We start from the raw sequence: 27,116 nt of genomic DNA on the forward strand, positions 1-27,116 counted from the left end.
GAATCGGCGGCGAGGGGCGGAAGGAGCCGTGTGGCGGAGCCGGAGCGGGCCCGGGGCCCGGCGGGGCGGGCGGAGCGGCCGAAGCGGAGCGGCCCCGGCCCCGCCATGGAGGACGGAGTTTACGGTGAGGCCGCCGAGGGCTGAGGGGAGCGGGGCGGGAACCGGAGAGCGAGGCGGGAACCGGAAAAAGGGCGGGAAAGGTGTGAGGGGAAGGTGAGGGTTGGGGGAGGGGTGGGGGGGGGGTGCTTCGTGAGGCGGCGGCCATTGGCGGAGCGAGCAGCGGTCACGTGATGGGCGCGGCGGGAAAAAAGGGCGGGAGGGCATCACGTGACTGGGCGGAACCAATCCCCGCGGGGGGCGGTGACAACTCCGTGAGGGAAAATTCGACCACGCCCCCTTTGTGGTGGGCCACGCCCCATAAAATGCAAATTAGACCACACCCTTTCCCACCAACACCTTATAAGGAAAGGCCACGCCTCTTCAGGCCAGACCACACCCCAATTTCTATTTATGGGCAAAGGGGCGTGGCCGGTGAGGGGTTTAATGAGAAGGCGGGGCTTGTTTTAAAAGAGGCGTGGTCATGTGAGAAGTGGGCGTGACCAAGGACCGGGATCACCCAATCTGGCATTGCTGGGGGGGGGGGGGTCCCGTGAGGAAGGGGCGTGGACATGTGTGAGGTGGGCGTGGTCTGGAGGAATGTGGGCGTGGCCAGGGACTGGGACCCCTCAATCTGGCGTTGCTTGGGGGGGGTTCCATGAGGAAGGGGCGTGGCCAGGCCTGAAGTGGGCGTGGCCAAGGACCGGGATCTTCCAATCTGGCCTTGCTGGGGGGGGTTCCCTTGAGGAAGGGGGCGTGGCCATGAGGAAGGGGGCGTGGCCAGGTGCAGCCAGGTGAGGTTCAGGTGTCGGGCAGTGCCCCCGGACCTGACGCCGGAAGAGCGGCGGGAGCTGGAATCCATCCGGCGCCGGAAGCAGGAGCTGCTGGGGGAGATCCAACGGCTCCGCGACGAACTCAGCGAGGCCATCAGCGAGGTCGAGGGGCTCGAGGCCAACGAGGGCAGGTGAGGAGGCTCAGAATTCCCCAAAATCCCCCAAATTTCCTCAAAATTCCCAAAAACTTATCAAAATTCCCCAAAATTCCAAGCCAAAAGCATCAAAAAACTCAAAAATTCCCCAAAATTCCCCAAAATTCCAAGCCAAGAGCATCAAAAACATCAAAAATCCCCCAAAGATTCCCCCAAAATTCCTCAAAAGTCCCCAAAATTCCCCAAAATTTCCCAAAAGTCTCCAAAATTCTCAAAAAATTCAAACCCAAGAGCATCAAAACCTCAAAAATCCCACAAAATCCCCCAAAATGCCCCAAAAGTTCCCAAAATTCCTCACAATTCCCAAAAACTTATTAAAATTCCCCAAAATTCCCAAAAAATTTCAAGCGAAGAGCATCAAAAAAATCAAAAATCCCCCAAAATCCCCCAAAATTCCCCAAACTCCCCCAAAATTCCCCAAAAATTCCCCAAAACTTACCAAAATTCCCCAAAATTCCTCAAAATCCCCCAAAATTCCCAAAAAATTTCAACCCAAGAGCATCAAAAACATCAAAAATCCCACAAAATCCCCCAAAATGCCCCAAAAGTTCCCAAAATTCCTCACAATTCCCAAAAACTTATCAAAATTCCCCAAAATTCCCAAAAAATTCCAAGCCAAGAGCATCAAAAAACTCAAAAATTCCACAAAATCCCCCCAAAATGCCCCAAAAGTTCCCAAAATTCCTCAAAATTCACCAAAATTCCAAGCCAAGAGCATCAAAAACATCAAAAATCCCCCAAAAATTCCCCCAAAATTCCTCAAAAGTCCCCAAAATTCCCCAAAATTTCCCAAAAGTCTCCAAAATTCTCAAAAAATTCAAACCCAAGAGCATCAAAACCTCAAAAATCCCACAAAATCCCCCAAAATTCCCCAAACTCCCCCAAAATTCCCCAAAAATTCCCCAAAACTTACCAAAATTCCCCAAAATTCCTCAAAATCCCCCAAAATTCCCAAAAAATTCCAACCCAAGAGCATCAAAAAACTCAAAAATTCCCCAAAATCCCCCCAAAATGCCCCGTAAGTCCCCAAAATTCCCCAAAATTTCCCAAAAGTCTCCAAAATTCTCAAAAAATTCAAACCCAAGAGCATCAAAAACATCAAAAATCCCCCAAAATCCCCCAAAATTCCTCAAACTCCCCCAAAATTCCCCCAAAATTCCCCAAAACTTATCAAAATTCCCCAAAATTCCCCAAAATTCCTCAAAATCCCCCAAAATTCCCAAAAAATTCCTCCCAAATTCCCAAAAATTCCCAAAAATTCCCCAAAATTCCCCCCAAATTCCCAAAATTTCCCCAGAATTCCCCAAAATGCCCCAAAATTCCAAAAAATTCCCAAAAGTTCCCGCAAAATTCCCAAAATTCCCCCAAAATTCCCCCAAAATTCCCCCAAAATTCCCCCAAAATTCCAGCAAAACGCTGCAGAGGAACCGGAAAATGGGGATGGGACGGAAGAAATTCAACATGGATCCCAAAAAGGTGAGCGGGAATTCCGGGAATTCCGGGAATTCCGGGAATTTTGGGGGAAATTTGGAGGAAATTTGGGGAATTTTGGGAATTTTTTGGGGATTTTTGGGGAAATTTTGAGAAGTTTTGGGATTCCAAGAGTTGAAATTCCCAAATTTTGGGGGTTTGGGGGGTCCTGGGATGGAATTTTTGGGAATTTTTGGGAATTTTTGGGAATTTTGGGGTTGAAATTCAGGAATTTTTGGGGTTTTTGAGCATCAAAAATGGGAATTTTTTTGCTCGTTTTGATGTAAAAAATGGGGAATTTTGGTGTGTTTGGCTGGGGATTTTTGGGAATTTTTGGGAATTTTTGGAATTTTGGGAATTTTGGGAATTGTGTCCCTTCCCAGGGGATGAAATTTGGGAATTTGGGGGGAATTGAGAACCAAAAATGCGAATTTTTAATGCAAAAAATGCAATTTTTCGCTATAAAAATGGGGGATTTTGCTGTTTTTGACCGGGGATTTTTGGGAATTTTTGGGTATTTTGGGAATTTTGGGAATTTTGGGGAATTTGGAGGGAATTGAGAACCAAAAATGCGAATTTTTAATGTAAAAACCGCAATATTTCGCTATAAAAATAGGGAATTTTGGTGGTTTTGGCCAGGGATTTTTGGGAATTTTTGGGAATTTTGGGAATTTTGGGAATTCTGGGGAATTTTTGGGAATTCAGGGTCTTTTGAGTACCAAAAATGTGAATTTTTAATCTAAAAACCGCAATTTTTTGCTATAAAAATGGGGAATTTTGGTGTTTTCGGCCGGGGATTTTTGGGAATTTTTGGGAATTTTTGGGAATTTTTGGGAATTTGGGGAATTCTGGGGAATTTTTGGGAATTCTGGGGAATTTTTGGGAATTCAGGGTCTTTTGAGGACCAAAAATGTGAATTTTTAATGCAAAAAACGCGAATTTTCGCTATAAAAAATGGGAATTTTGTTGTTTTCGACCGGGGATTTTTGGGAATTTTTGGGAATTTTTGGGAATTTTTGGGAATTTTGGGAATTTGGGGAATTCTGGGGAATTTTTGGGAATTCAGGGTCTTTTGAGTACCAAAAATGTGAATTTTTAATCTAAAAACCGCAATTTTTTGCTATAAAAATGGGGAATTTTGGTGTTTTTGACTGGGGATTTTTGGGAATTTTTGGGAATTTTTGGGAATTTTTGGGAATTTTGAGGAATTTTGGGAATTTGGGGAATTCTGGGGAATTTTTGGGAATTCAGGGTCTTTTGAGGACCAAAAATGCGAATTTTTAATGCAAAAACCGCGGATTTTCGCTATAAAAAATGGGAATTCTGTTGTTTTCGGCCGGGGATTTTTGGGAATTTTTGGGAATTTTTGGGTATTTTGGGAATTTTGGGAATTTTTGGGAACTTGGGGGGATTTGAGAACCAAAAATGCGAATTTTTAATGTAAAAACCGCAATTTTTCGCTATAAAAATGGGGAATTTTGGTGTTTTCGACCGGGGATTTTTGGGAATTTTTGGGAATTTTTGGGAATTTTTGGGAATTTTTGGGAATTTTGGGAATTTGGGGAATTCTGGGGAATTTTTGGGAATTCAGGGTCTTTTGAGGACCAAAAATGCGAATTTTTAATGCAAAAAACGCGGATTTTCGCTATAAAAAATGGGAATTTTGTTGTTTTCGGCCGGGGATTTTTGGGAATTTTTGGGAATTCCGGGAATTCCGGGAATTTTGGGAATTTTGGGAATGGTGTCCCTTCCCAGGGGATCCAGTTCCTGGTGGAGCAGGAGCTGCTGCGGCACACGGCCGAGGACATCGCCCGCTTCCTCTACAAGGGGGAGGGGCTGAACAAAACGGCCATCGGGGACTACCTGGGGGAGAGGTACTGGGGACACTGGGGGGGACTGGGGGGACTGGGAATGGGATTGGGGGGGACACTGGGGGGGACTGGGAGGGACTGGGGGGACTGGGGGGGAAACTGGGGGGACTGGGAATGGACTGGGAGGGAAACTGGGAGGGACTTGGAGGGACTGGGAATGGATTGGGGGGCACTGGGAGGGACTGGGGGGGCACCAGTGAGTGACTGGGAGGGGACTGGGGGGACTGGGGGGGACTGGGAATGGATTGGGGGGCACTGGGAGGGACTGGGGGGGCACCAGTGAGTGACTGGGAGGGACTGGGGGGAACTGGGAGGGGATTGGGGGGACTGGGAATGGACTGGGAGGGACTGGGAGAGGTTAAACGGGGACTGGGGGGACTGGGAGGCACTGGGAGAGATTGGAAATGGATTGGGGGGGACTGGGGGGGACTGGGAATGGATTGGGGGGCACTGGGAGGGAAACTGGGGGGACTGGGATGGACTGGGGGGGACTGGGAGGCACTGGGAGAGATTGGAAATGGATTGGGGGGGACTGGGGGGGAAACTGGGGGGACTGGGAATGGGATTGGGGGGGACTGGGATGGACTGGGAGGGGATTGGGGGGAACTGGGAATGGATTGGGGGGGACTGGGAGGGACTGGGAGGGGATTGGGGGGAACTGGGATGGACTGGGAGGGGATTGGGATGGGATTGGGATGGGCTGGGAGGGGATTTGGGGCACTGGGATGGACTGGGACAAACTGGGATGGACTGGGAGAGGTTAAACGGGGACTGGGGGGGACTGGGAGTGGACTGGGAGGGAAACTGGGATGGACTGGGAGGGGATTGGTTGGGACTGGGAATGGATTGGGAATGGATTGGTTGGGACTGGGATGGATTGGGAATGGATTGGTTGGGACTGGGAGTGACTGGGAATGGATTGGTTTGGATTGGGATGGGCTGGGAGCGACTGGGAGGGAGATTTTTGGGGTCACAGATGATTGACAGCCAGTGGGCGGAGCTTATCCCAACCTCTGGGTGTGGCCAAGCCCCATCCCAGCATGATTGACAGGGGGTGGGCGTGGCCTGGCAGTTTTCTCGTGTGGGCGTGGCTAGGCAGGTGATTGACAGGTTCAGAGTGGGTGTGCTAATGATTGGCGGTAATTATAATTGTGGTAATTGATTGGCGGGGTGGGCGTGGCCAGGGGTGATTGACAGGTTAAGAGTGGCTGTTGTAATGGTTTGATTGGTGTGGTGGGCGTGGCCAGGGGTGATTGACAGGTTAATAACGTATGTGGTAATGGTTTGATTGGCTGGGTGGGTGTGGCCAAGGATGATTGACAGGGTAATAGGGGCGTGGCCAGGGGTGATTTACAGTGCACTGGGGGCGTGGCTGGGGATGATTGACAGTGCAATGGGGCGTGGCCAGGGGTGATTGACAGTGTAATGGGGGCACGGCCAGGGATGATTGACAGTGCAATGGGGGCGTGGCTGGGGATGATTGACAGTGCAATGGGGGTGTGGCAGGGGATGATTGACAGTGTAATGGGGGCGTGGCCAGGGATGATTGACAGTGCAATGAGGGCGTGGCCAGCAGTGATTGACAGCCTGGCCCCGCCCCTCAGGGAGGAGTTTAACCTGGGTGTGCTCCACGCCTTCGTGGACCTGCACGAGTTCACCGACCTGAACCTGGTACAGGCGCTCAGGTGAGCACAGCTCGACACACCTGGACACACCCAGACACAGCTGGACACACCTGGACACAGCTGGGGTACACCTGGGGTACACCTGGACACAGCTGAACACACCTGGGGTACACCTGGGGTACACCTGGGGTACACCTGGGGTACACCTGGACACAGCTGGACACACCTGGATACACCTGGGGGGGCTGGGGACACACCTGAGCACACCCGGACACAGCTGGGACACACCTGGGGACACCTGGACACAGCTGGATACACCTGGCGGGGCTGGGGACATACCTAGACACACCTGGGATACACTTGGGAACACCTGGACACAGCTGGACACACCTGGGACACACCTGGGCACACCTGGGACACACCTGGAGGGGCTGGGGACACACCTGGACACACCTGGGATCCTCCCTGGTGTATTTTTGGGCACATTCCGGGTGTATTTTTTGGGCACATTCCGGGTGTATTTTTTGGGAACATTCCAGGTGTATTTTTGGGCACATTCCGGGTGTATTTTTTGGGAATTCCGGGTGTATTTTTGGGCACATTCCCGGTGTATTTTTGGGAGCATTCCGGGTGTATTTTTGGGAATTCCGGGTGTATTTTTGGGCACATTCCGGGTGTATTTTTGGGAATTCCGGGTGTATTTTTGGGCACATTCCGGGTGTATTTTTGGGCACATTCCGGGTGTATTTTTGGGAATTCCGGGTGTATTTTTGGGAATTCCGGGTGTATTTTTGGGCACATTCCGACTGTATTTTTGGGAATTCCGGGTGTATTTTTGGGCACATTCCGGGTGTATTTTTGGGAATTCCGGGTGTATTTTTGGGCACATTCCGGGTGTATTTTTGGGAATTCCGGCTGTATTTTTGGGCACATTCCGGGTGTATTTTTGGGAATTCCGGGTGTATTTTTGGGCACATTCCGGGTGTATTTTTGGGCACATTCCGGGTGTATTTTTGGGAATTCCGGGTGTATTTTTGGGCACATTCCGGGTGTATTTTTGGGAATTCCGGGTGTATTTTTTGGGAATTCCGGGTGTATTTTTGGGAACATTCCGGGTGTATTTTTGGGAATTCCGGGTGTATTTTTGGGAATGTTCCGGGTGTATTTTTGGGCACATTCCGGGTGTATTTTTGGGAATTCCGGGTGTATTTTTGGGCACATTCCGGGTGTATTTTTGGGAATTCCGGGTGTATTTTTGGGAACATTCCGGGTGTATTTTTGGGAACATTCCGGGTGTATTTTTGGGAATTCCGGGTGTATTTTTGGGGAATTCCGGGTGTATTTTTGGGCACATTCCGGGTGTATTTTTGGGAATTCCGGGTGTATTTTTGGGCGCATTCCGGGTGTATTTTTGGGAGCATTCCGGGTGTATTTTTGGGGAATTCCGGGTGTATTTTTTTTGGAATTCCGGGTGTATTTTTGGGCACATTCCGGGTGTATTTTTGGGAATTCCGGGTGTATTTTTGGGGAATTCCGGGTGTATTTTTGGGCACATTCCGGCTGTATTTTTGGGCACATTCCGGGTGTATTTTTGGGAATTCCGGCTGTATTTTTTTGGGAATTCCGGGTGTATTTTTTTGGGAACATTCCGGGTGTATTTTTGGGAATTCCGGGTGTATTTTTGGGCACATTCCGGGTGTATTTTTTGGGAATTCTGGGTGTATTTTTTGGGAATTCCGGGTGTATTTTTGAGAGCATTCCGGGTGTATTTTTGGGCACATTCCGGGTGTATTTTTAGGAACATTCCGGGTGTATTTTTGGGAATTCCGGGTGTATTTTTGGGCACATTCCGGGTGTATTTTTGGGAGCATTCCGGGTGTATTTTTTGGGAATTCCGGGTGTATTTTTGGGAATTCCGGGTGTATTTTTTGGGAATTCCGGGTGTATTTTTTGGGGAATTCCGGGTGTACTTTTGGGAATTCCGGGTGTATTTTTGGGCACATTCCAGGTGTATTTTTGGGAATTCCGGGTGTATTTTTGGGAATTCCGGGTGTATTTTTTTGGGAATTCCGGGTGTATTTTTGGGAATTCCGGGTGTATTTTTGGGCACATTCCGGGTGTATTTTTGGGCACATTCCGGGTGTATTTTTTGGAACATTCCGGGTGTATTTTTGGAACATTCCGGGTGTATTTTTGGGCACATTCCGGGTGTATTTTTGGGCACATTCCGGGTGTATTTTTGGGAACATTCCGGGTGTATTTTTGGGCACATTCCGGGTGTATTTTTTTGGGAATTCCGGGTGTATTTTTGGGCACATTCCGGGTGTATTTTTGGTAATTCCGGGTGTATTTTTTTGGGAATTCCGGGTGTATTTTTGGGAATTCCGGGTGTATTTTTGGGAACATTCCGGGTGTATTTTTGGGCACATTCCGGGTGTATTTTTGGGAATTCCGGGTGTATTTTTTTGGGAATTCCGGGTGTATTTTTGGGGAATTCCGGGTGTATTTTTGGGCACATTCCGGGTGTATTTTTGGGCACATTCCGGGTGTATTTTTGGGCACATTCCGGGTGTATTTTTTTGGGAATTCCGGGTGTATTTTTGGGGAATTCCGGGTGTATTTTTGGGCACATTCCGGGTGTATTTTTGGGAATTCCGGGTGTATTTTTGGGAATTCCGGGTGTATTTTTGGGAATTCCGGGTGTATTTTTGGGATTGTTCCAGGCAGTTCCTGTGGAGTTTCCGGCTGCCGGGGGAGGCGCAGAAGATCGATCGGATGATGGAGGCGTTCGCCCAGCGCTACTGCCTCTGCAACCCGGGGGTGTTCACCTGCACAGGTAACCACACCTGGGCACACCTGGGGACACCTGGGGACAGCTGGGGACAGCTGGGGACACACCTGGGGACACCTGGGGACAGCTGGGGACAGCTGGGGACACCTGGGGACACACCTGAGATACACCTGGGGACACCTGGGGACAGCTGGGACACACCTGGGGACAGCTGGGGACAGCTGGGGACACCTGGGGACACCTGGGGACACCTGAGATACACCTGGGGACACCTGGGGATACCTGGGGACACCTGGGGACACCTGAGATACACCTGGGCACACCTGTGGACACCTGGGCACACCTGGGACACACCTGGGGACACCTGGGGACACCTGAGATACACCTGGGGACACCTGGGGACACCTGGGGACAGCTGGACACACACCTGGGCACACCTGGGGACAGCTGGGACACACCTGGATACACCTGGGGACACCTGGGCACAACTGGGCACACCTGGGCACAACTGGGCACACCTGAGATACACCTGTGGACACCTGGGGACAGCTGGGGACACCTGGGCACACCTGAGATACAACTGGGCACACCTGGGCACACCTGGGGACAGCTGGGGTCATCTGGGGACACCTGGGGACACCTGAGATACACCTGGGCACACCTGGGGACAGCTGGGGACACCTGAGATACACCTGGGGACACCTGGGGACACACCTGTCACACACCTGTCACACACCTGTCCCACACCTGTCACACACCTGTCACACACCTGTCACACACCTGTCACACACCTGTCACACACCTGTCACACACCTGTCACACCTGTCCCACAGACACCTGTTACGTGCTGTCCTTCGCGGTGATCATGCTCAACACCAGCCTGCACAACCCCAACGTTCGGGACAAGCCGTCGGCCGAGCGCTTCGTGGCCATGAACCGCGGCATCAACGACGGCGGCGACCTGCCCGAGGAGCTGCTCAGGGTGGGCGGGGCCTGGGGGGGCGGGGCCAGGCGTGGGGGGAGGGGCCAGGTGTGGGGGGAGGGGCTCGGGGGTGAAATCCCGGGAAAAAACGGGATAAAAATGGGAAATTCGGGAGGTTTTGGAGGGGTTTGGAGCCATTTAGGGGCGTGGTTTGTGTCATTTTGGGGGCGTGGTTTGTGTGGGTGTGGTCGGTGGGCGGGGCCAGGTGTGGGGGAGGGGTCCAGAGGTGAAATCCTGGGAAAAAATGGGCGAAAAATGGGATTTTGGGAGGTTTTGAAGGGTTTTCGAGCCATTTAGGGGCGTGGTTTGTGTCATTTGGGGGGCGTGGTTTGTGTGGGTGTGGTCGGTGGGCGGTGCCAGGTGTGGGGGGAGGGGTCCAGAGGTGAAATCCCGGGAAAAAACGTGGGGAAAATTGGATTTTGGGAGGTGTTGAAGCCACTTGGGGGCGTGGTTTGTGTAATTTTAGGGGCGTGGTCTATTTGGGTGTGGTCAGTGGGCGTGGCCCGGTGCCGGGGAGGGGCTTGGGGGTGAAATCCCGGGGAAAAACGGGATAAAAATGGGAAATTCGGGAGGTTTTGGAGGGATTTGGAGCCGTTTAGGGGCGTGGTTTGTGTCATTTTGGGGGCGTGGTTTGTGTGGGTGTGGCCGGTGGGCGGGGCCAGGTGTGGGGGGAGGGGTCCAGAGGCGAAATCCTGGGAAAAAATGGGCAGAAAAAGGGATTTTGGGAGGTTTTGAAGAGTTTTGGAGCCATTTAGGGGCGTGGTTTGTGTCATTTTGGGGGCGTGGCTTATGTGGGTGTGGTCAGTGGGCGTGGCCAGGTGTGGGGGAGGGGCCCAGAGGTGAAATCCCGGGAAAAAACGTGGGGAAAATTGGATTTTGGAAGGTGTTGGAGCCACTTGGGGGCGTGGTTAGTGTCATTTTGGGGGCGTGGTTTGTGTGGGTGTGGTCGGTGGGCGTGGCCAGGTGTGTGGGGAGGGGCTTGGGGGTGAAATCCCGGGAAAAAACGGGATAAAAATGGGAAATTCGGGAGGTTTTGGAGGGATTTGGAGCCGTTTAGGGGCGTGGTTTGTGTCATTTTGGGGGCGTGGCTTATGTGGGTGTGGTCGGTGGGCGTGGCCAGGTGTGGGGGAGGGGTCCAGAGGCGAAATCCCGGGAAAAAATGGGCGGAAAATTGGATTTTGGGAGGTTTTGAAGAGGTTTTGGAGGGATTTGGGGGTGTGGCTTTTGTGGGTGTGGTCGGTGGGCGGGGCCAGGTGTGGGGGAGGGGTCTGAGGGTGAAATCCCGGGAAAAAACGGGGGGGAAATGGGAATTTTGGGAGGGGTTTGGGGGCGGGGTTTATTTTATCCCAAATCCCCAAATTTCCACCTGAAATTCCCCCCCAAAATCCCCCCAAACCCTCCCAAATCCCCCCCAAATTCCCAAATTTCCCCCCCAAATTCCCCAAAATTCCCCCCAAATCCCAGAATTTCCTCCCAAATCTTCCAAAAACCCCGGAATTATTCCAAAAATCCCAGGATTGTCCCCGTAATTCCCCAAAATGCCCAAATTTCCCCCCGAAATTCCCCAAAATCTTCCTCAAATCCCAGAATTTCCTCCCAAAATCCCCAAATTTCCACCTGAAATCCCCCCAAAATCCCCCCAAATCCCCCAAGCCCTCCCAAAATTCCCGAATTCCCCCAAAATTCCCCAAAATTCCCCTCAAATCCCAGAATTTCCTCCCAAATCTTCCAAAAACCCCCAGAATTCTCCCCATAATTCCCCCAAAATCCCCAGATTTCCACCTGAAATTCCCCCAAAATCCCCCCAAATCCCCCCAAACCCTCCCAAAATTCCCGAATTTCCCCCAAAATTCCCAAATTTCCCCCAAAATTCCCGAATTCCCCCCAAAATTCCCCAAAATTCCCCTCAAATCCCAGAATTTCCTCCCAAAATCCCCAAATTTCCACCTGAAATCTCCCCAAATCCCCCCAAACCCTCCTGAAATTCCCAAATTCCCCCCAAAATTCCCGAATTCCCCCCGAAATTCCCCAAAATCTTCCTCAAATCCCAGAATTTCCTCTCAAAATCCCCAAATTTCCACCTAAAATCCCCCCAAAATCCCCCCAAACCCTCCCAAATCCCCCCAAAATTCCCGAATTCCCCCCAAAATTCCCCAAAATTCCCCTCAAATCCCAGAATTTCCTCCCAAATCTTCCAAAAACCCCCAGAATTCTCCTCAAAATCCCAGAATTCTCCCCATAATTCCCCCAAAATCCCCAAATTTCCCCCCGAAATTCCCCAAAAACTTCCTCAAATCCCAGAATTTCCTCCCAAAATCCCCAAATTTCCACCTGAAATCCACCCAAATCCCCCCAAAATCTCCAAATTCCCCCCCAAATCCCCAAATTTATCCCCAAAATTCCCCAAAATCTTCCTCAAATCCCAGAATTTCCTCTCAAAATCCCCAAATTTCCACCTGAAATCCTCCCAAAATCCCCCCAAACCCTCCCAAATCCCCCCAAAATTCCCCAAATTCCCCCAAATTCCCCCCAAATCCCAGAATTTCCTCCCAAATCTTCCAAAAACCCCGGAATTATTCCAAAAATCCCAGAATTCTCCCCATAATTCCCCCAAAATCCCCAAATTTCCCCCCGAAATTCCCCAAAATCTTCCTCAAATCCCAGAATTTCCTCCCAAAATTCCCAAATTTCCACCTGAAATCCACCCAAAATCCCCCCGAAATTCCCCAAAATCCCCCTCAAATCCCAGAATTTCCTCCCAAAATCCCCAAATTTCCACCTAAAATCCTCCCAAATCCCCCCAAACCCTCCTGAAATTCCCGAATTCCCCCCAAAATTCCCAAATTTCCCCCCGGAATTCCCGAATTTCCCCCAAAATTCCCCAAAATCTTCCTCAAATCCCAGAATTTCCTCCCAAAATCCCCAAATTTCCACCTGAAATCCCCCCAAAATCCCCCCAAACCCTCCCAAAATTCCCCAAAATTCCCAAATTCCCCCCAAAATTCCCGAATTCCCCCCAAAATTCCCCAAAATCCCCCTCAAATCCCAGAATTTCCTCCCAAAATCCCCAAATTTCCACCTGAAATCCCCCCAAAATCCCCCCAAACCCTCCCAAACCCTCCCAAAATTCCCCAAATTCCCCCAAATTCCCCCCAAATCCCAGAATTTCCTCCCAAATCTTCCAAAAACCCCGGAATTATTCCAAAAATCCCAGAATTCTCCCCATAATTCCCCCAAAATCCCCAAATTTCCACCTGAAATCCCCCCAAATCCCCCCAAACCCTCCCAAAATTCCCGAATTCCCCCCAAAATTCCCGAATTCCCCCTGGAAATTCCTCAAAAACTTTCTCAAATCCCAGAATTTCCTCCCAAAATCCCCAAATTTCCACCTGAAATCTCCCCAAATCCCCCCAAACCCTCCCAAAATTCCCGAATTTTCCCCAAAATTCCCGAATTCCCCCCGAAATTCCCGAATTCCCCCCGGAATTCCCGGGATTTCAGAACCTCTACGAGAGCATCCGCTCGGAGCCCTTCAAGATCCCCGAGGACGACGGCAACGACCTCACCCACACCTTCTTCAACCCCGACCGCGAGGGCTGGCTCCTGAAGCTGGGTGAGCCCCGCCCCCCTCACCTGGGCCACGCCCACCTCGCCTGGGAGAGGCCACGCCCCCAAATTCCAAAAAAAATCCCAAAAAAATCCCGGTGGAAATCCACAAAAATCCCAATTTTTGGGCGTTTTTTGATGATTTTTGGGGTTTTTTTTGGTCTGGGAGGGGGTGGGATTTAGGCTTGGCCACGCCCACCGCGCTTAGGCCACGCCCGCCTCGCCTGGGAGAGGCCACGCCCCCAAATTCCAAAAAAAATCCCAAAAATTCTGGTGGAAATCCACAAAAATCCCAATTTTTGGGCGTTTTTTGATGATTTTTGGGGGTTTTTTTGGTCTGGGAGGGGGTGGGATTTAGGGTTGGCCACGCCCACCATGCTTAGGCCACGCCCACCTCGCCTGGGAGAGGCCACGCCCCCAAATTCCAAAAAAATTCCGGTGGAATTCCACAAAAATTCCAATTTTTGGGCGTTTTTGGGGCCTTTTTGTTGCTTTAATTGTGTGGGGGTTGGGTTTGGCCACGCCCACCGCGCTTAGGCCACGCCCGCCTCACCTGGGAGAGGCCACGCCCCCAAATTCCCAAAAAATTCCGGTGGAAATCCACAAAAATCCCAATTTTTGGGCGTTTTTTGATGATTTTTAGGGCTTTTTTAATTCTGGGAGGGGGTGGGATTTAGGGTTGGCCACGCCCACCATGCTTAGGCCACGCCCACCTCGCCTGGGAGAGGCCACGCCCCCAAATTCCAAAAAAATTCCCAAAAATTCTGGTGGAATTGGACAAAAATCCCAATTTTTGGGCATTTTTTGGCTTTAATTGGGTGGGGGTTGGGTTTGGCCACGCCCACCGCGCTTAGGCCACGCCCACCTCGCCTGGGAGAGGCCACGCCCCCAAATTCCAAAAAAATTCCGGTGGAATTCCACAAAAATCCCAATTTTGGGGCGTTTTTGGGTCTTTTCGTTGCTTTAATTGGGTGGGGGTTGGGTTTGGCCACGCCCACCGCGCTTAGGCCACGCCCACCTCGCCTGGGAGAGGCCACGCCCCCAAATTCCCAAAAAAATTCCCAAAAAATTCGGGTGAAATTCCTCAAAAATCCCCATTTTTGGAGTTTTTTGGGAGCTTTATTGGGGTCATGGCCACGCCCACCCCCTTGGCCACGCCCACCTGACATGACCACGCCCACCTGATGTGGCCACGCCCCCTCACGTGGCCACGCCCCCTCCCAGTTCCCCCCAGTCTCTCCCAGTCGGATTTTGTCGAATTTTAACGGAATTTTTTCCTCTTTTTTTCCATTTTCTTTCCCTAAAAAATCCCCAAATCCATCCTGGAATTCCCAAAATTCCCGAAATTCCCAAAATTCTCCCAAAATTCCCAAAATTCTCCCAAAATTCTCCCAAAATTCCCAAAATTTTGCTCCAAATCCCCCCAAAATTCCCCAAATTCCTCCCAAATCCCCACAAAAATCCCCCCAAAATTCCCAAATCCTCCCCAAATTCCCCCAATTTTTTTCCAATCTCCCTTAAATTCCCTCGAAATTCCCAAAATTCCCCCAAAATTCCCAAAATTCCCACGAAATTCCGGAATTTTCTCCCCCCCTTTGTGCTGCCATTGGGACCCCCCCAGGAGGTGAGTGCTGGAGTGGGGGAGGGGCAGAGCTTGAGACCCCCAAAATCCTCCCCAAAATTCCCAAAATTCCCCCAAAATTCCCAAAATTCCCCCAAAATTCCCCCAAAATTCCCAAAATTCCCCCAAAATTCCCCCCAAATTCCCCCAAAATTCCCCCAAAATTCCCAAAATTCCCCCCAAAATTCCCCAAATTCCCCAAATCCACCCCCAAATTCCCCCAAAACCCCAAAATTCCCCCCAAAATCCCCCAAATCCACCCCAAAATTCCCCAAAAATTCCCAAAAATTCCCAAAATTCCTGAAATTCCCCCAAAATCTCCCCAAAATCTCCCCAAAAACCCCCAAAATTCCCCAGAAGTTCCCCCAAAAATTCCCCAAATCTCCCCAAAAATTCCCAAAATTCAAAAAAAATTCCCCAAATCCACCCCAAAATTCCTGAAATCCCCCCCAAAAACCCCCCAATAACCCCAAAATTCCCCCCCAAAATTCCCCAAATTCCCCAAATCCACTCCAAAATTCCCAAAATCTCCCCAAAAATTCCCAAAATTCCCCAAAAATTCCCAAAAATTCCCCCAAATTCCTCCAAAATCCCCCAAATCCACCCCAAAATTCCCAAAATTCCCCTAAATTTCCCAAAATTCCCCCCAAAAACCCCCCCAAAATCCCCAAAATTCCCCCAAATTCCCCAAAAATTCCCAAAATTCCCCAAAATTCCCCCAAATTCCCCAAATTCCCCCGGATCCGCAGGCGGGCGGGTGAAGACGTGGAAGCGCCGCTGGTTCATCCTCACCGACAACTGCCTCTACTACTTCGAGTACACCACGGTGAGCGCCCAGAATCCACCAAAATCACCCGAAATCAGCCCAAAATCACCCCAAAATCACCCCAAATCAGCCAAAATCACCCAAAATCACCCAAAATTCACCCCAAATTCATCGAAATCACCCAAAATTCATCAAAATCCAACAAAATTCAACAAAATCACCCAAAAATCACCCAAAAATCATCCAAAATCAGCCAAAATCCACCCAGAATCCACCAAAATCACCCAAAATTCACCCAAAATTCATCAAAATCAGCCCAAAATTCATTAAAATCCAACAAAATTTAACAAAATCACCCAAAATTCACCCAAAATTCATCAAAATCCAACAAAATTCAACAAAATCACCCAAAATTCACCCAAAATTCATCAAAATCCAACAAAATTCAACAAAATCACCCAAAATTCACCCAAAATCCACCCAAAATCCCAAAAATTCACCCCAAAATCCCCAAAAATCTCCCAAAATTCCCCCCAAATCCCCAAAAATTCCCCAGAAATTCCCAAAAATTCCCCAGAAATTCCCAAAATTCCCCAAAATCCCCCAAAATCCCCAAAAATCTCCCAAAATTCCCCCAAAATTTCCCCCAAATCCATCAAAATCCATCAAAATTCTCCCAAAATCCCACAAAAATTCCCCAAAATCCCCCAGAATCCCCCCAAACCTCCTGGAATTCCCCAAATTCCCGGATTTCTGCTGTGAAATCCCAAAAATTCCAAAAAATTCCCAAAAAATTCCCAAAAAATTCCCAAAAATTCCCCAAAATTCCCCCAAAAATTCCCCAAAAATTCCCAAAAATTCCCCAAAATCCCCCCAATCCCCCTGGAATTCCCCAAATTCCCGGATTCCTGCCGGAATTCCTGCATTTCCCAGGACAAGGAGCCCCGCGGGATCATCCCCCTGGAGAACCTGAGCATCCGCGAGGTCGAGGATCCCCGCAAGCCGGTGAGCCCCGGAATTCCCAGAAAAACCCGGAATTCCCGGAAAAAACCTGGAATTCCTGGAAAATATCCTGGAATTCCCAAAAAAATCCTGGAATTCCCAAAAAAACCTGGAATTCCTGGAAAAAAACCCCGGATTCCCAAAAAAACCCTCTGGAATTCCCAGAAAAAACACGGAATTCCCGGAAAAAAATCCTGGAATTCCTGGAAAAAAACCCCCAAATTTCCTGAAAAAAACCCCCGAATTTCCCCAAAAACTCCCGGAATTCCCAAAAAAACCTCTGGAATTCCCAGAAAAACCTCTGGAATTCCTGGAAAAAAACCCAGAATTCCCAAAAAAATCCTGGAATTCTCAAAAAAAACTCCCAAAAAACCACAGAATTCCCAAAAAAACACGGAATTCCCAAAAAATATCCTGGAATTCCTGGAAAAAACCCCCTAGATTTCCCCCAAAACTCCCGGAATTCCCAAAAAACCACGGAATTCCCTCAAAAAATCCTGGAATTCCTGAATAAAACCTGGAATTCCCAGAAAAAAACCCCGGAATTCCTGAAAAAATGCTGGAATTCCCCAAAAAAACCCGGAATTCCCCCAAAAAATCCGGGAATTCCCAGAAAAAACCGGAATTCCTGAAAAAACCCAGAATTCCCAAAAAAACCCTCTGGAATTCCCAAAAAATCCTGGAATTCCCCGAAAAAACCTGGAATTCCCAAAAAAAACTCCCCCAAAAACCCCAGAATTCCCAAAAAATATCCTGGAATTCCCAAAAAAACCCCTGGAATTCCCAAAAAATCCTGGAATTCCTGGGAAAAAACCCCCAAATTTCCTGAAAAAAAACCCCAAATTTCCCCAAAAACTCCCGGAATTCCCAAAAAAACCCTGGAATTCCCAGAAAAAAACCCCAGAATTCCTGGAAAAAAACACCCAAAATTCCCAAAAAACCCCCCGGAATTCCCAAAAAATCCTGGAATTCCCAGAAGATATCCTGGAATTCACAAAAAAAAACTGGAATTCCCAGAAAAAAACTCCCAAAAACCCCCAGAATTCCCAAAAAATATCCTGGAATTCCCAAAAAAAACTCCCAAAAAAACACGGAATTCCTGAAAAAAACCTGGAATTCCCAGAAAAATCCTGGAATTCCCCCAAAAAACCCTGGAATTCCTGAATAAACCCAATTTTTCCTCATTCCCAAACCACTCCAACCCAAAAAAAATCCCAAAAAATCCCCAAAATCCCATTTTTTTCCCCATTTTTTCTCCTTTTCCCCTGGAATTTTTTTCCTGGATTTCTCCGGATTTTCCCATTTTTTTCCCGTTCCCAACCCCCAAAAAATCCCAAAAAAAATCACAAAAAATTCACAAAAAATTCCAAAAAAATCCCCAAAAATCTCATTTTTTCCGGATTTTTTTTCTTTTTTTCCCCCAAATTCCCAGGAATTTTTCCCAGGAATTCCCGGGATTTTTTCCCATTTTTCCCTCATTCCCAAACCACTCCAACCCCCAAAAATCCCCCAAAAAATCCCCAAAAAAACCCCAAAAATTCACAAAAAAATCCCCCAAAAATTCACAAAAAAATCCCAAAAAATTCACAAAAAATTCCAAAAAAAATCCCAAAAAAATCCCCAAAAATCCCATTTTTTTCCTCATTTTTTCTCCTTTTCCCCTGGAATTTTTTTCCTGGATTTCACCGGATTTTCCCATTTTTTTCCCATTCCCAACCCCCAAAAAATCCCCAAAAAAATCTGAAAAAAATCCCAAAAAATCCCCAAAAATCCCATTTTTCCCAGATTTTTTCCCGGATTTTTTTCCCCAAATTCCCAGGAATTTTTCCCAGGAATTCCCAGGATTTTTCCCTCATTCCCAAACCACTCCAACCCCCAAAAATCCCCAAAAAAACCCCAAAAATCCCCAAAAACCTCAAAAAAATCCCAAAAAATCCCATTTTTCCCGGATTTTTTCCCGGATTTTTTTTCCCCCAAATTCCCAGAATTTCCCCTGGATTTTCCCATTTTTTTCTCCTTCCCAAACCACTCCAACCCCCAAAAATCCCCCAAAAAATCCCCAAAAATCCCCAAAAAAACCCCAAAAAATTCACCAAAAAAATCCCAAAAAAATCCCATTTTTTCCGGATTTTTTTCCCTTTTTTTTTTCCCAAATTCCCATGAATTTTTCCCAGGAATTCCCAGGATTTTTCCCTCATTCCCAAACCACTCCAACCCCCAAAAAATCCCCAAAAAAACCCAAAAGTTCACAAAAAAATCCCAAAAAAATTTACAAAAAATTCCAAAAAAAATCCCAAAAAATCCCCAAAATCCCTTTTTTTTCCTCATTTTTTCTCCTTTTCCCCTGGAATTTTTTTCCTGGATTTCTCCGGATTTTCCCATTTTTTTCTCATTCCCAAACCTCTCCAAACCCCAAAAAATCCCAAAAAAAATCCCCAAAAATCCCCAAAAATCCCATTTTTCCCGGATTTTTTCCCGGATTTTTTTACCCAAATTCCCAGGAATTTTTCCCAGGAATTCCCAGGATTTTTCCCTCATTCCCAAACCACTCCAACCCCCAAAAATCCCCAAAAAAACCCAAAAGTTCACAAAAAAATCCCAAAAAAATTTACAAAAAATTCCAAAAAAAATCCCAAAAAATCCCCAAAAATCCCATTTTTTTCCTCATTTTTTCTCCTTTTCCCCTGGAATTTTTTTCCTGGATTTCTCCGGATTTTCCCATTTTTTTCCCGTTCCCAACCCCCAAAAAATCCCCCAAAAAATCTCAAAAAAAATCACAAAAAATTCACAAAAATTCCCAAAAAAATTCCAAAAAAATCCCCAATAATCTCATTTTTTCCGGATTTTTTTTCTTTTTTTCCCCCAAATTCCCAGGAATTTTTCCCAGGAATTCCTGGGATTTTTTCCCATTTTTCTCTCATTCCCAAACCACTCCAATCCCCAAAAATCCCCAAAAAAACCCCAAAAATTCACAAAAAAATCCCCAAAAATTCACAAAAAATCCCAAAAAACCTCAAAAAAATCCCAAAAAAATCCCCAAAAATCCCATTTTTTTCCTCATTTTTTCTCCTTTTCCCCTGGAATTTTTTTCCTGGATTTCTCCGGATTTTCCCATTTTTTTCCCGTTCCCAACCCCCAAAAAATCCCAAAAAAAATCACAAAAAATTCACAAAAAATTCCAAAAAAATCCCCAATAATCTCATTTTTTCCGGATTTTTTTCCCTTTTTTTTCCCCCAAATTCCTAGGAATTTTTTCCAGAAATTCCTGGGATTTTTTCCCATTTTTCTCTCATTCCCAAACCACTCCAACCCCCAAAAATCCCCCAAAAAACCCCAAAAAACCTCAAAAAATTCACAAAAAAATCTCAAAAAAATCCCAAAAATTCACCAAAAAAATCCCAAAAAAATCCCATTTTTTCCGGATTTTTTTCCTTTTTTTTTTCCTCAAATTCCCATGAATTTTTCCCAGGAATTCCCGGGATTTTTCCCTCATTCCCAAACCACTCCAACCCCCAAAAAACCCCCAAAAATTCCCCAAAAATCCCCAAAAAACCTCAAAAAAATCCCAAAAAATCCCATTTTTCCCGGATTTTTTCCCGGATTTTTTTCCCCCAAATTCCCAGAATTTCCCCTGGATTTTCCCATTTTTTTCTCCTTCCCAAACCACTCCAACCCCCAAAAATCCCCCAAAAAACCCCAAAAAACCTCAAAAAATTCACAAAAAAATCCCAAAAAATCCCCAAAAATCCCATTTTTTCCCGGATTTTTTCCCGGATTTTTTTCCCCAAATTCCCAGGAATTTTTCCCAGGAATTCCCGGGATTTTTCCGTGTTTTTCAGCACTGCTTCGAGCTCTACATCCCCAACAACAAGGGCCAGCTGATCCTTTTTTCTTCATTTTTTTCCCATTTTTTTCCCATTTTTTTCCCATTTTTTGCGGATTTTTTTCCCTTTTTTTTCCCCCAAATTCCCAGGAATTTTTTCCAGAAATTCCTGGGATTTTTTCCCATTTTTCCCTCATTCCCAAACCACTCCAACCCCCAAAAATCCCCCAAAAAACCCCAAAAAACCTCAAAAAATTCACAAAAAAATCCCAAAAAAATCCCAAAAATTCACCAAAAAAATCCCAAAAAAATCCCATTTTTTCCGGATTTTTTTCCCTTTTTTTTTTCCTCAAATTCCCAGGAATTTTTCCCAGGAATTCCCAGGATTTTTCCCTCATTCCCAAACCACTCCAACCCCCAAAAAACCCCCAAAAATTCCCCAAAAATCCCCAAAAAACCTCAAAAAAATCCCAAAAAATCCCATTTTTCCCGGATTTTTTCCCGGATTTTTTTCCCCCAAATTCCCAGAATTTCCCCTGGATTTTCCCATTTTTTTCTCCTTCCCAAACCACTCCAACCCCCAAAAATCCCCAAAAAAATCCCCAAAAAAACCCCAAAAAATTCACAAAAAATTCCAAAAAAATCCCCCAAAAAATCCCATTATTTCCCAGATTTTTTCCCTTTTTTTCCCCAAATTCCCAGGAATTTTTCCCAGGAATTCCTGGGATTTTTCCCTGATTCCCAAACCTCTCCAACCCTAAAAAATCCCCCAAAAAACCCCAAAAATTCACAAAAAAATCCCCAAAAATTCACAAAAAATCCCAAAAAACCTCAAAAAAATCCCAAAAAAATCCCCAAAAATCCCATTTTTTTCCCCATTTTTTCTCCTTTTCCCCTGGAATTTTTTTCCTGGATTTTTCCGAATTTTCCCATTTTTTTCCCGTTCCCAACCCCCAAAAAATCCCCAAAAAAATCTGAAAAAAATCCCAAAAAATTCACCAAAATTCCCAAAAAAATCCCCCTAAAAATCCCCAAAAATCCCATTTTTCCCGGATTTTTTCCCTTTTTTTCCCCCAAATTCCCAGGAATTTTTCCCAGGAATTCCCAGGATTTTTCCCTCATTCCCAAACCACTCCAACCCCCAAAAATCCCCAAAAAACCCCCAAAAATTCACAAAAAAATCCCCAAAAATTCACAAAAATTCACCAAAAAAATCCCAAAAAAATCCCATTTTTTCCCAGATTTTTTTCCCTTTTTTTCCCCAAATTCCCATGAATTTTTCCCAGGAATTCCCGGGATTTTTCCCTCATTCCCAAACCACTCCAACCCCCAAAAAACCCCCAAAAATTCCCCAAAAATCCCCAAAAAACCTCAAAAAAATCCCAAAAAATCCCCAAAAATCCCATTTTTCCCGGATTTTTTCCCGGATTTTTTTTCCCCCAAATTCCCAGAATTTCCCCTGGATTTTCCCATTTTTTTCTCCTTCCCAAACCACTCCAACCCCCAAAAATCCCCCAAAAAATCCCCCAAAAAACCTCAAAAAATTCCAAAAAAAATCCCAAAAAAATCCCAAAAAATCCCCAAAAATCCCCAAAAATCCCATTTTTTCCCAGATTTTTTTCCCCAAAATTCCCAGGAATTTTTCCCAGGAATTCCCGGGATTTTTCCGTGTTTTCCAGCACTGCTTCGAGCTCTACATCCCCAACAACAAGGGCCAGCTGATCAAGGCGTGTAAGACGGAGGCGGACGGGCGCGTGGTGGAGGGGAACCACGTCGTTTATCGCATCTCCGCCCCCAGCCGGGAGCAGAAGGACGAGTGGATCAAATCCATCCAGTGAGGGGAAATTCCAGGGAATTCCAGGGAAAAATTCCGGAAAAATCCGCGGGAAAATTCCCGGGAATTTTGGGGAATTTTGGGGAATTTTTGGGAATTTTTGGGAATTTTTGGGAGGGGTTAAACGGGGTTTAAAGGGTTAAAAATGGGGTTTAAAGGGTTAAAAGTGGGATTTTAAGGGTTAAAAATGGGGCTTAAAGGGTTAAAAAATGAGATTTTAAAGGGTTAAAAAATGGGGTTTTAAGGGTTAAAAATGGGATTTTTTTTGGGGTTGAAAATGGGATTTAAAGGGTTAAAAATGGGATTCTTGGGGGGATTTTTTGGGATCAAATCCATCCAGTGAGGGGAAAATTCCAGGGAATTTCCAGGGAAAAATTCCGGAAAAATCCGCGGGAAAATTCCCAGGAATTTTGGGGAATTTTGGGGAATTTTTGGGAGGGGCTTGAAGGGTTAAAAATGGGATTTTAAGGGTTAAAAATGGGATTTTAAGAGTTAAAAATGGGGTTTAAAGGGTTAAAAAATGAGGCTTAAAGGATTAAAAATGGGATTTTTTAAGGGTTAAAAATTGCATTTTTAAGGGTTAAAAATGGGGTTTAAAGGGTTAAAAAATGAGATTTTTGGGGGTAAAAATGAGATTTTTTTAAGGGTTAAAGATGGGATTTTAAGGGTTAAAAAATGGGATTTTTTTTGGGATCAAATCCATCCAGTGAGGGGAAAATTCCAGGGAATTCCAGGGAAAAATTCCGGAAAAATCCGCGGGAAAATTCCCGGGAATTTTTGGGAATTTTTGGGAGGGGTTAAATGGGGTTTAAAGGGTTAAAAATGGGGATTAAAAGGTTAAAAGTGGGATTTTAAGGGTTAAAAATGGGGCTTAAAGGGTTAAAAAATGAGATTTTAAAGGGTTAAAAAATGGGGTTTTAAGGGTTAAAAAATGAGATTTTTTTGGGGTTGAAAATGGGATTTAAAGGGTTAAAAACGGGATTTAAAGGGTTAAAAAACGGGATTTTTAAGGGTTAAAAAATGGGGTTTTAAGGGTTAAAAAATAGGAGTTAAAGGGTTAAAAAATGGGGCTTAAAGGGTTAAATATGGGATTTTTTAAGGGTTAAAAATGGAATTTAAAGGGTTAAAAATGGGATTTAAAGGGTTAAAGATGGGATTTTAAGGGTTAAAAATGGGGCTTAAAGGGTTAAAAATGGGATTTTTAGGACTGAATTGGTCCTGGAATTCCCGGGAAAATTCCTGGAATTATTCCCTAAAAAATCCCCCCAAAATTCCCAAATTTCCCCCAAAATTCCCCCAAAAAATCCCCAAAAATTCCCCAAAAATTCCCAACGTTTTCCCCCCTCCCAAAATTCCCAAAAATTCCCAAAAATTCCCAAAGTTCCTGGAATTCCCACCCAAAATTCCCTCAAAAATCTCCTAAAATTCCCCAAAAAATTCCCAAAATCCCCTCAAAAATCCACCAAAAGCCCCCAAAAAACCCCAAAACTCCCCTAAAAAAATCCCCAAAAATTCCCAAAAAATTCCCAAAAAATTCCCAACTTTTCCCCCCTCCCAAAATTCCCAAAAATTCCCAAAAAATTCCCCAAATTCCTGGAATTCCCACCCAAAATTCCTTCCAAAATCTTCCAAAATTCAAAAAAAATCCACCAAAAACCCCCCAAAAACCCCAAAACTCCTCTAAAAAAATCCCAAAAAATTCCCAAAAAATTCCCAAAAAATTCCCAAGTTTTTTCTCCTCCCAAAATTCCCAAAAATTCCCAGAATTCCCTCAAAAATCCACCAAAAACCCCCAAAAAACCCCAAAACTCTCCTAAAAAAATCCCAAAAAATTCCCAAAAAATTCCCAAAAATTCCCAAAAAATTCCCAACTTTTCCCCCCTCCCAAAATTCCCAAAAATTCCCAGAATCCCCCAAAAAATTCCCAAAAAATCCACCAAAAATCCCCCAAAAAAACCCAAAACTCCCCTAAAAAAATCCCAAAAAAATCCCCAAAAATTCCCAAAAAATTCCCAAAAAATTCCCAACTTTTCCCCCCTCCCAAAATCCCCAAAATTCCCAAAATTCCTGGAATTCCCACCCAAAATTCACTCCAAAATCTCCCAAAATCTCCCAAAAAATCCACCAAAACCCCCCCAAAAAAACCCAAAACTCCCCCAAAAAAATCCCAAAAAAATCCCAAAAAATTCCCAAAAAAATTCCCAATAAATTCCCAAGTTTTTTCTCCTCCCAAAATTCCCAAAAATTCCCAGAATTCCCTCAAAAATCTCCCAAAATTCCAAAAAAATTTCCAAAAATCCCCTCAAAAATCCACCAAAAACCCCCAAAAACCCCCAAAACTCCCCTAAAAAAATCCCAAAAAAATCCCAAAAAATTCCCAAAAAATTCCCAACTTTTCCCCCCTCCCAAAATCCCCCAAAAATCCCCAAAAATTCCCAAAATTTCTGGAATTCCCACCCAAAATTCCCTCCAAAATCTCCCAAAATCTCCCAAAAAATCCACCAAAAACCCCCCAAAAAACCCAAAACTCCCCTAAAAAAAATCCCAAAAATTCCCAAAAAATTCCCAAAAAATTCCCAGCTTTTCTCCCCTCCCAAAATTCCCAAAAAATTCTCAGAATCCCCAAAAAAAGCCCAAAAAATCCACCAAAAACCCCCCAAAAAACCCCAAAACTCCCCTAAAAAATCCCCAAAAAATCCCAAAAAATTCCCAAAAAATTCCCAAAAAATCCCCAACTTTTCCCCCCTCCCAAAATCCCCCAAAATTCCCGGAATTCCCACCCAAAATTCCTTCCAAAATCTCCCAAAATCTCCCAAAAAATCCACCAAAAACCCCCCAAAAACCCCAAAACTCCCCTAAAAAAATCCCAAAAAATTCCCAAAAAATTCCCAAAAAAATTCCCAATAAATTCCCAAGTTTTTTCTCCTCCCAAAATTCCCAAAAATTCCCAGAATTCCCTCAAAAATCTCCCAAAATTCCCAAAAAAATTCCCAAAATCCCCCCAAAAACCCCAAAACTCCCCTAAAAAAATCCCAAAAAATTCCCAAAAAATTCCCAAAAAATTCCCAAAAATTCCCAACTTTTCCCCCCTCCCAAAATCCCCAAAAATCCCCCCAAAATTCCCAGAATTCCCAGGAAATTCCCGGAATTCCGCAGGGCCGCTGTGAGCGTGGATCCGTTCTACGAGATGCTGGCGGCGCGGAAAAAGCGAATTTCAGTCAAGAAAAAGCCGGAAAATCCCTAAAAAAAACCTCGGAAAAGGGGGCGGGACCCCCGGAATTCCCACCCAAAACCTCCCAGAATTCCCAGAATTTGGGGAATTCCCAAAAAAAAATAAATAATAAAATTCCCCTCCCCCACCCTCGGGACTGGGAGGGGACGAGGGAGCAGCGGGAGCCTCCGGAATCGGCGCCGGATTCCCCGGAATTCCCAAAAATTCCCCCCCTGGGAGCCCCAGAATTCCCAAAATTCCCTTGGGGAGCCCCAGAATTCCCAAAATTCCCTTTGGGAGCCCCAAAATTCCCAAATTTCCCTCTGGGAATCCCAAAAATTCCCAAAATTCCCTCTGGGAGCCCCAAAATTCCCTTTGGGAGCCCCAGAATTCCCAAATTTTCCTTTGGGAGCCCCCAAATTCCCAAATTTCCCTCTGGGAATCCCAAAAATTCCCAAAATTCCCTCTGGGAGCCCCAAAATTCCCCCCCTGGGAGTCTCAGAATTCCCAAAAATCCCCTTGGGAATCCCAAATTTCCCCCTGGGAATCCCAAAAATTCCCAAAATTCCCTTTGGGAGCCCCAAAATTCCCCAAATTCCCTTTGGGAGTCTCAGAATTCCCAAAATTCCCCTTGGGAATCCCAAAATTCCCCCCCTGGGAATCCGAAAAATTCCCAAAATTCCCTTTGGGAGCCCCAAAATTCCCAAATTTCCCCTTGGGAATCCCAAATTTCCCCCTGGGAATCCCAAGAATTCCCAAAATTCCCTTTGGGAGTCTCAGAATTCCCAAAATTCCCTTTGGAATTCCCAAAATTCCCTTTGGGAGCCCCAGAATTCCCAAAAATCCCCTCGGGAATCCCAAAAATTCCCAAAAATCCCTTTGGGAGCCCCAAAATTTTCCCTGGGAATCCCAAAAATTCCCAAAATTCCCTTTGGGAATTCCAAAAATTCCCAAAATTCCCTTTGGGATTCCCAAAAATTCCCAAAATTCCCCCCTGGGATTCCCAAAATTCCCCAAATCCCCCCCAGTAATCCAAAAAAATTCCCAAAATTCCCCTTGGGAACCCCAAAATTCCCCCCCCAGGGATTCCCAAAATTCCCAAATTTCCCAAAATTCCCAAATTTCCCCCTGGAATTCCCAAATTTCCCAAAATTCCCAAATTTCCCCTCCCATTTTGGGGCTCCCGGGGGCTCCCGGCCCCTCCCCCCCCTCCCCCCCATCTTTATTTATGGTCCCCAAATAAAAAACGGAGAAATTCCAGAGGAATTCGGGAATTTTCGTGTTTTTTTGGGAATTCGGGAAGGGTCGGGATGTTGGGGGGGGAGGGGGGGGAGGAGACGATTTTTGGGAATTTTTGGGAATTTTGGGGGTTTTTTTGGGAATTTTTTGGGAATTTTGGGGAATTTTGGGGAATTTTTGGGGATTTTTTT

The 27,116-nt window shown here is 46.0% G+C and overlaps 1 protein-coding gene across 2 annotated transcripts; it reads left to right on the plus strand.

The window, feature by feature from the left end:
- Positions 1-26,952, plus strand: CYTH2 (cytohesin 2). 2 transcript variants are annotated; one of them, XM_086871661.1, is made up of 12 exons: positions 1-124; positions 913-1,060; positions 2,494-2,560; positions 4,310-4,428; positions 6,030-6,110; positions 8,774-8,886; positions 9,675-9,823; positions 13,325-13,436; positions 15,800-15,876; positions 16,750-16,821; positions 22,321-22,475; positions 25,632-26,952. In XM_086871661.1, the coding sequence occupies exons 1-12, from the start codon at positions 106-108 to the stop codon at positions 25,717-25,719; spliced, it is 1,200 nt and encodes a 399-aa protein (XP_086727787.1). In that variant the 5' UTR covers positions 1-105; the 3' UTR covers positions 25,720-26,952. The 2 variants fall into 2 exon arrangements, with proteins under 2 accessions (XP_086727787.1, XP_086727786.1); XM_086871660.1 differs by lacking the exons at positions 1-124; positions 913-1,060; positions 2,494-2,560; ... (6 more) ...; positions 16,750-16,821; positions 22,321-22,475 and adding an exon at positions 22,601-23,181.
- The last annotated feature ends 164 nt before the right edge of the window (positions 26,953-27,116 follow it).

Source organism: Cyanistes caeruleus, chromosome 36, assembly GCF_971803275.1.
Source record: "Cyanistes caeruleus chromosome 36, bCyaCae1.hap1.1, whole genome shotgun sequence".
In the NCBI taxonomy this organism is placed as follows: Eukaryota; Metazoa; Chordata; class Aves; order Passeriformes; family Paridae; genus Cyanistes; species Cyanistes caeruleus.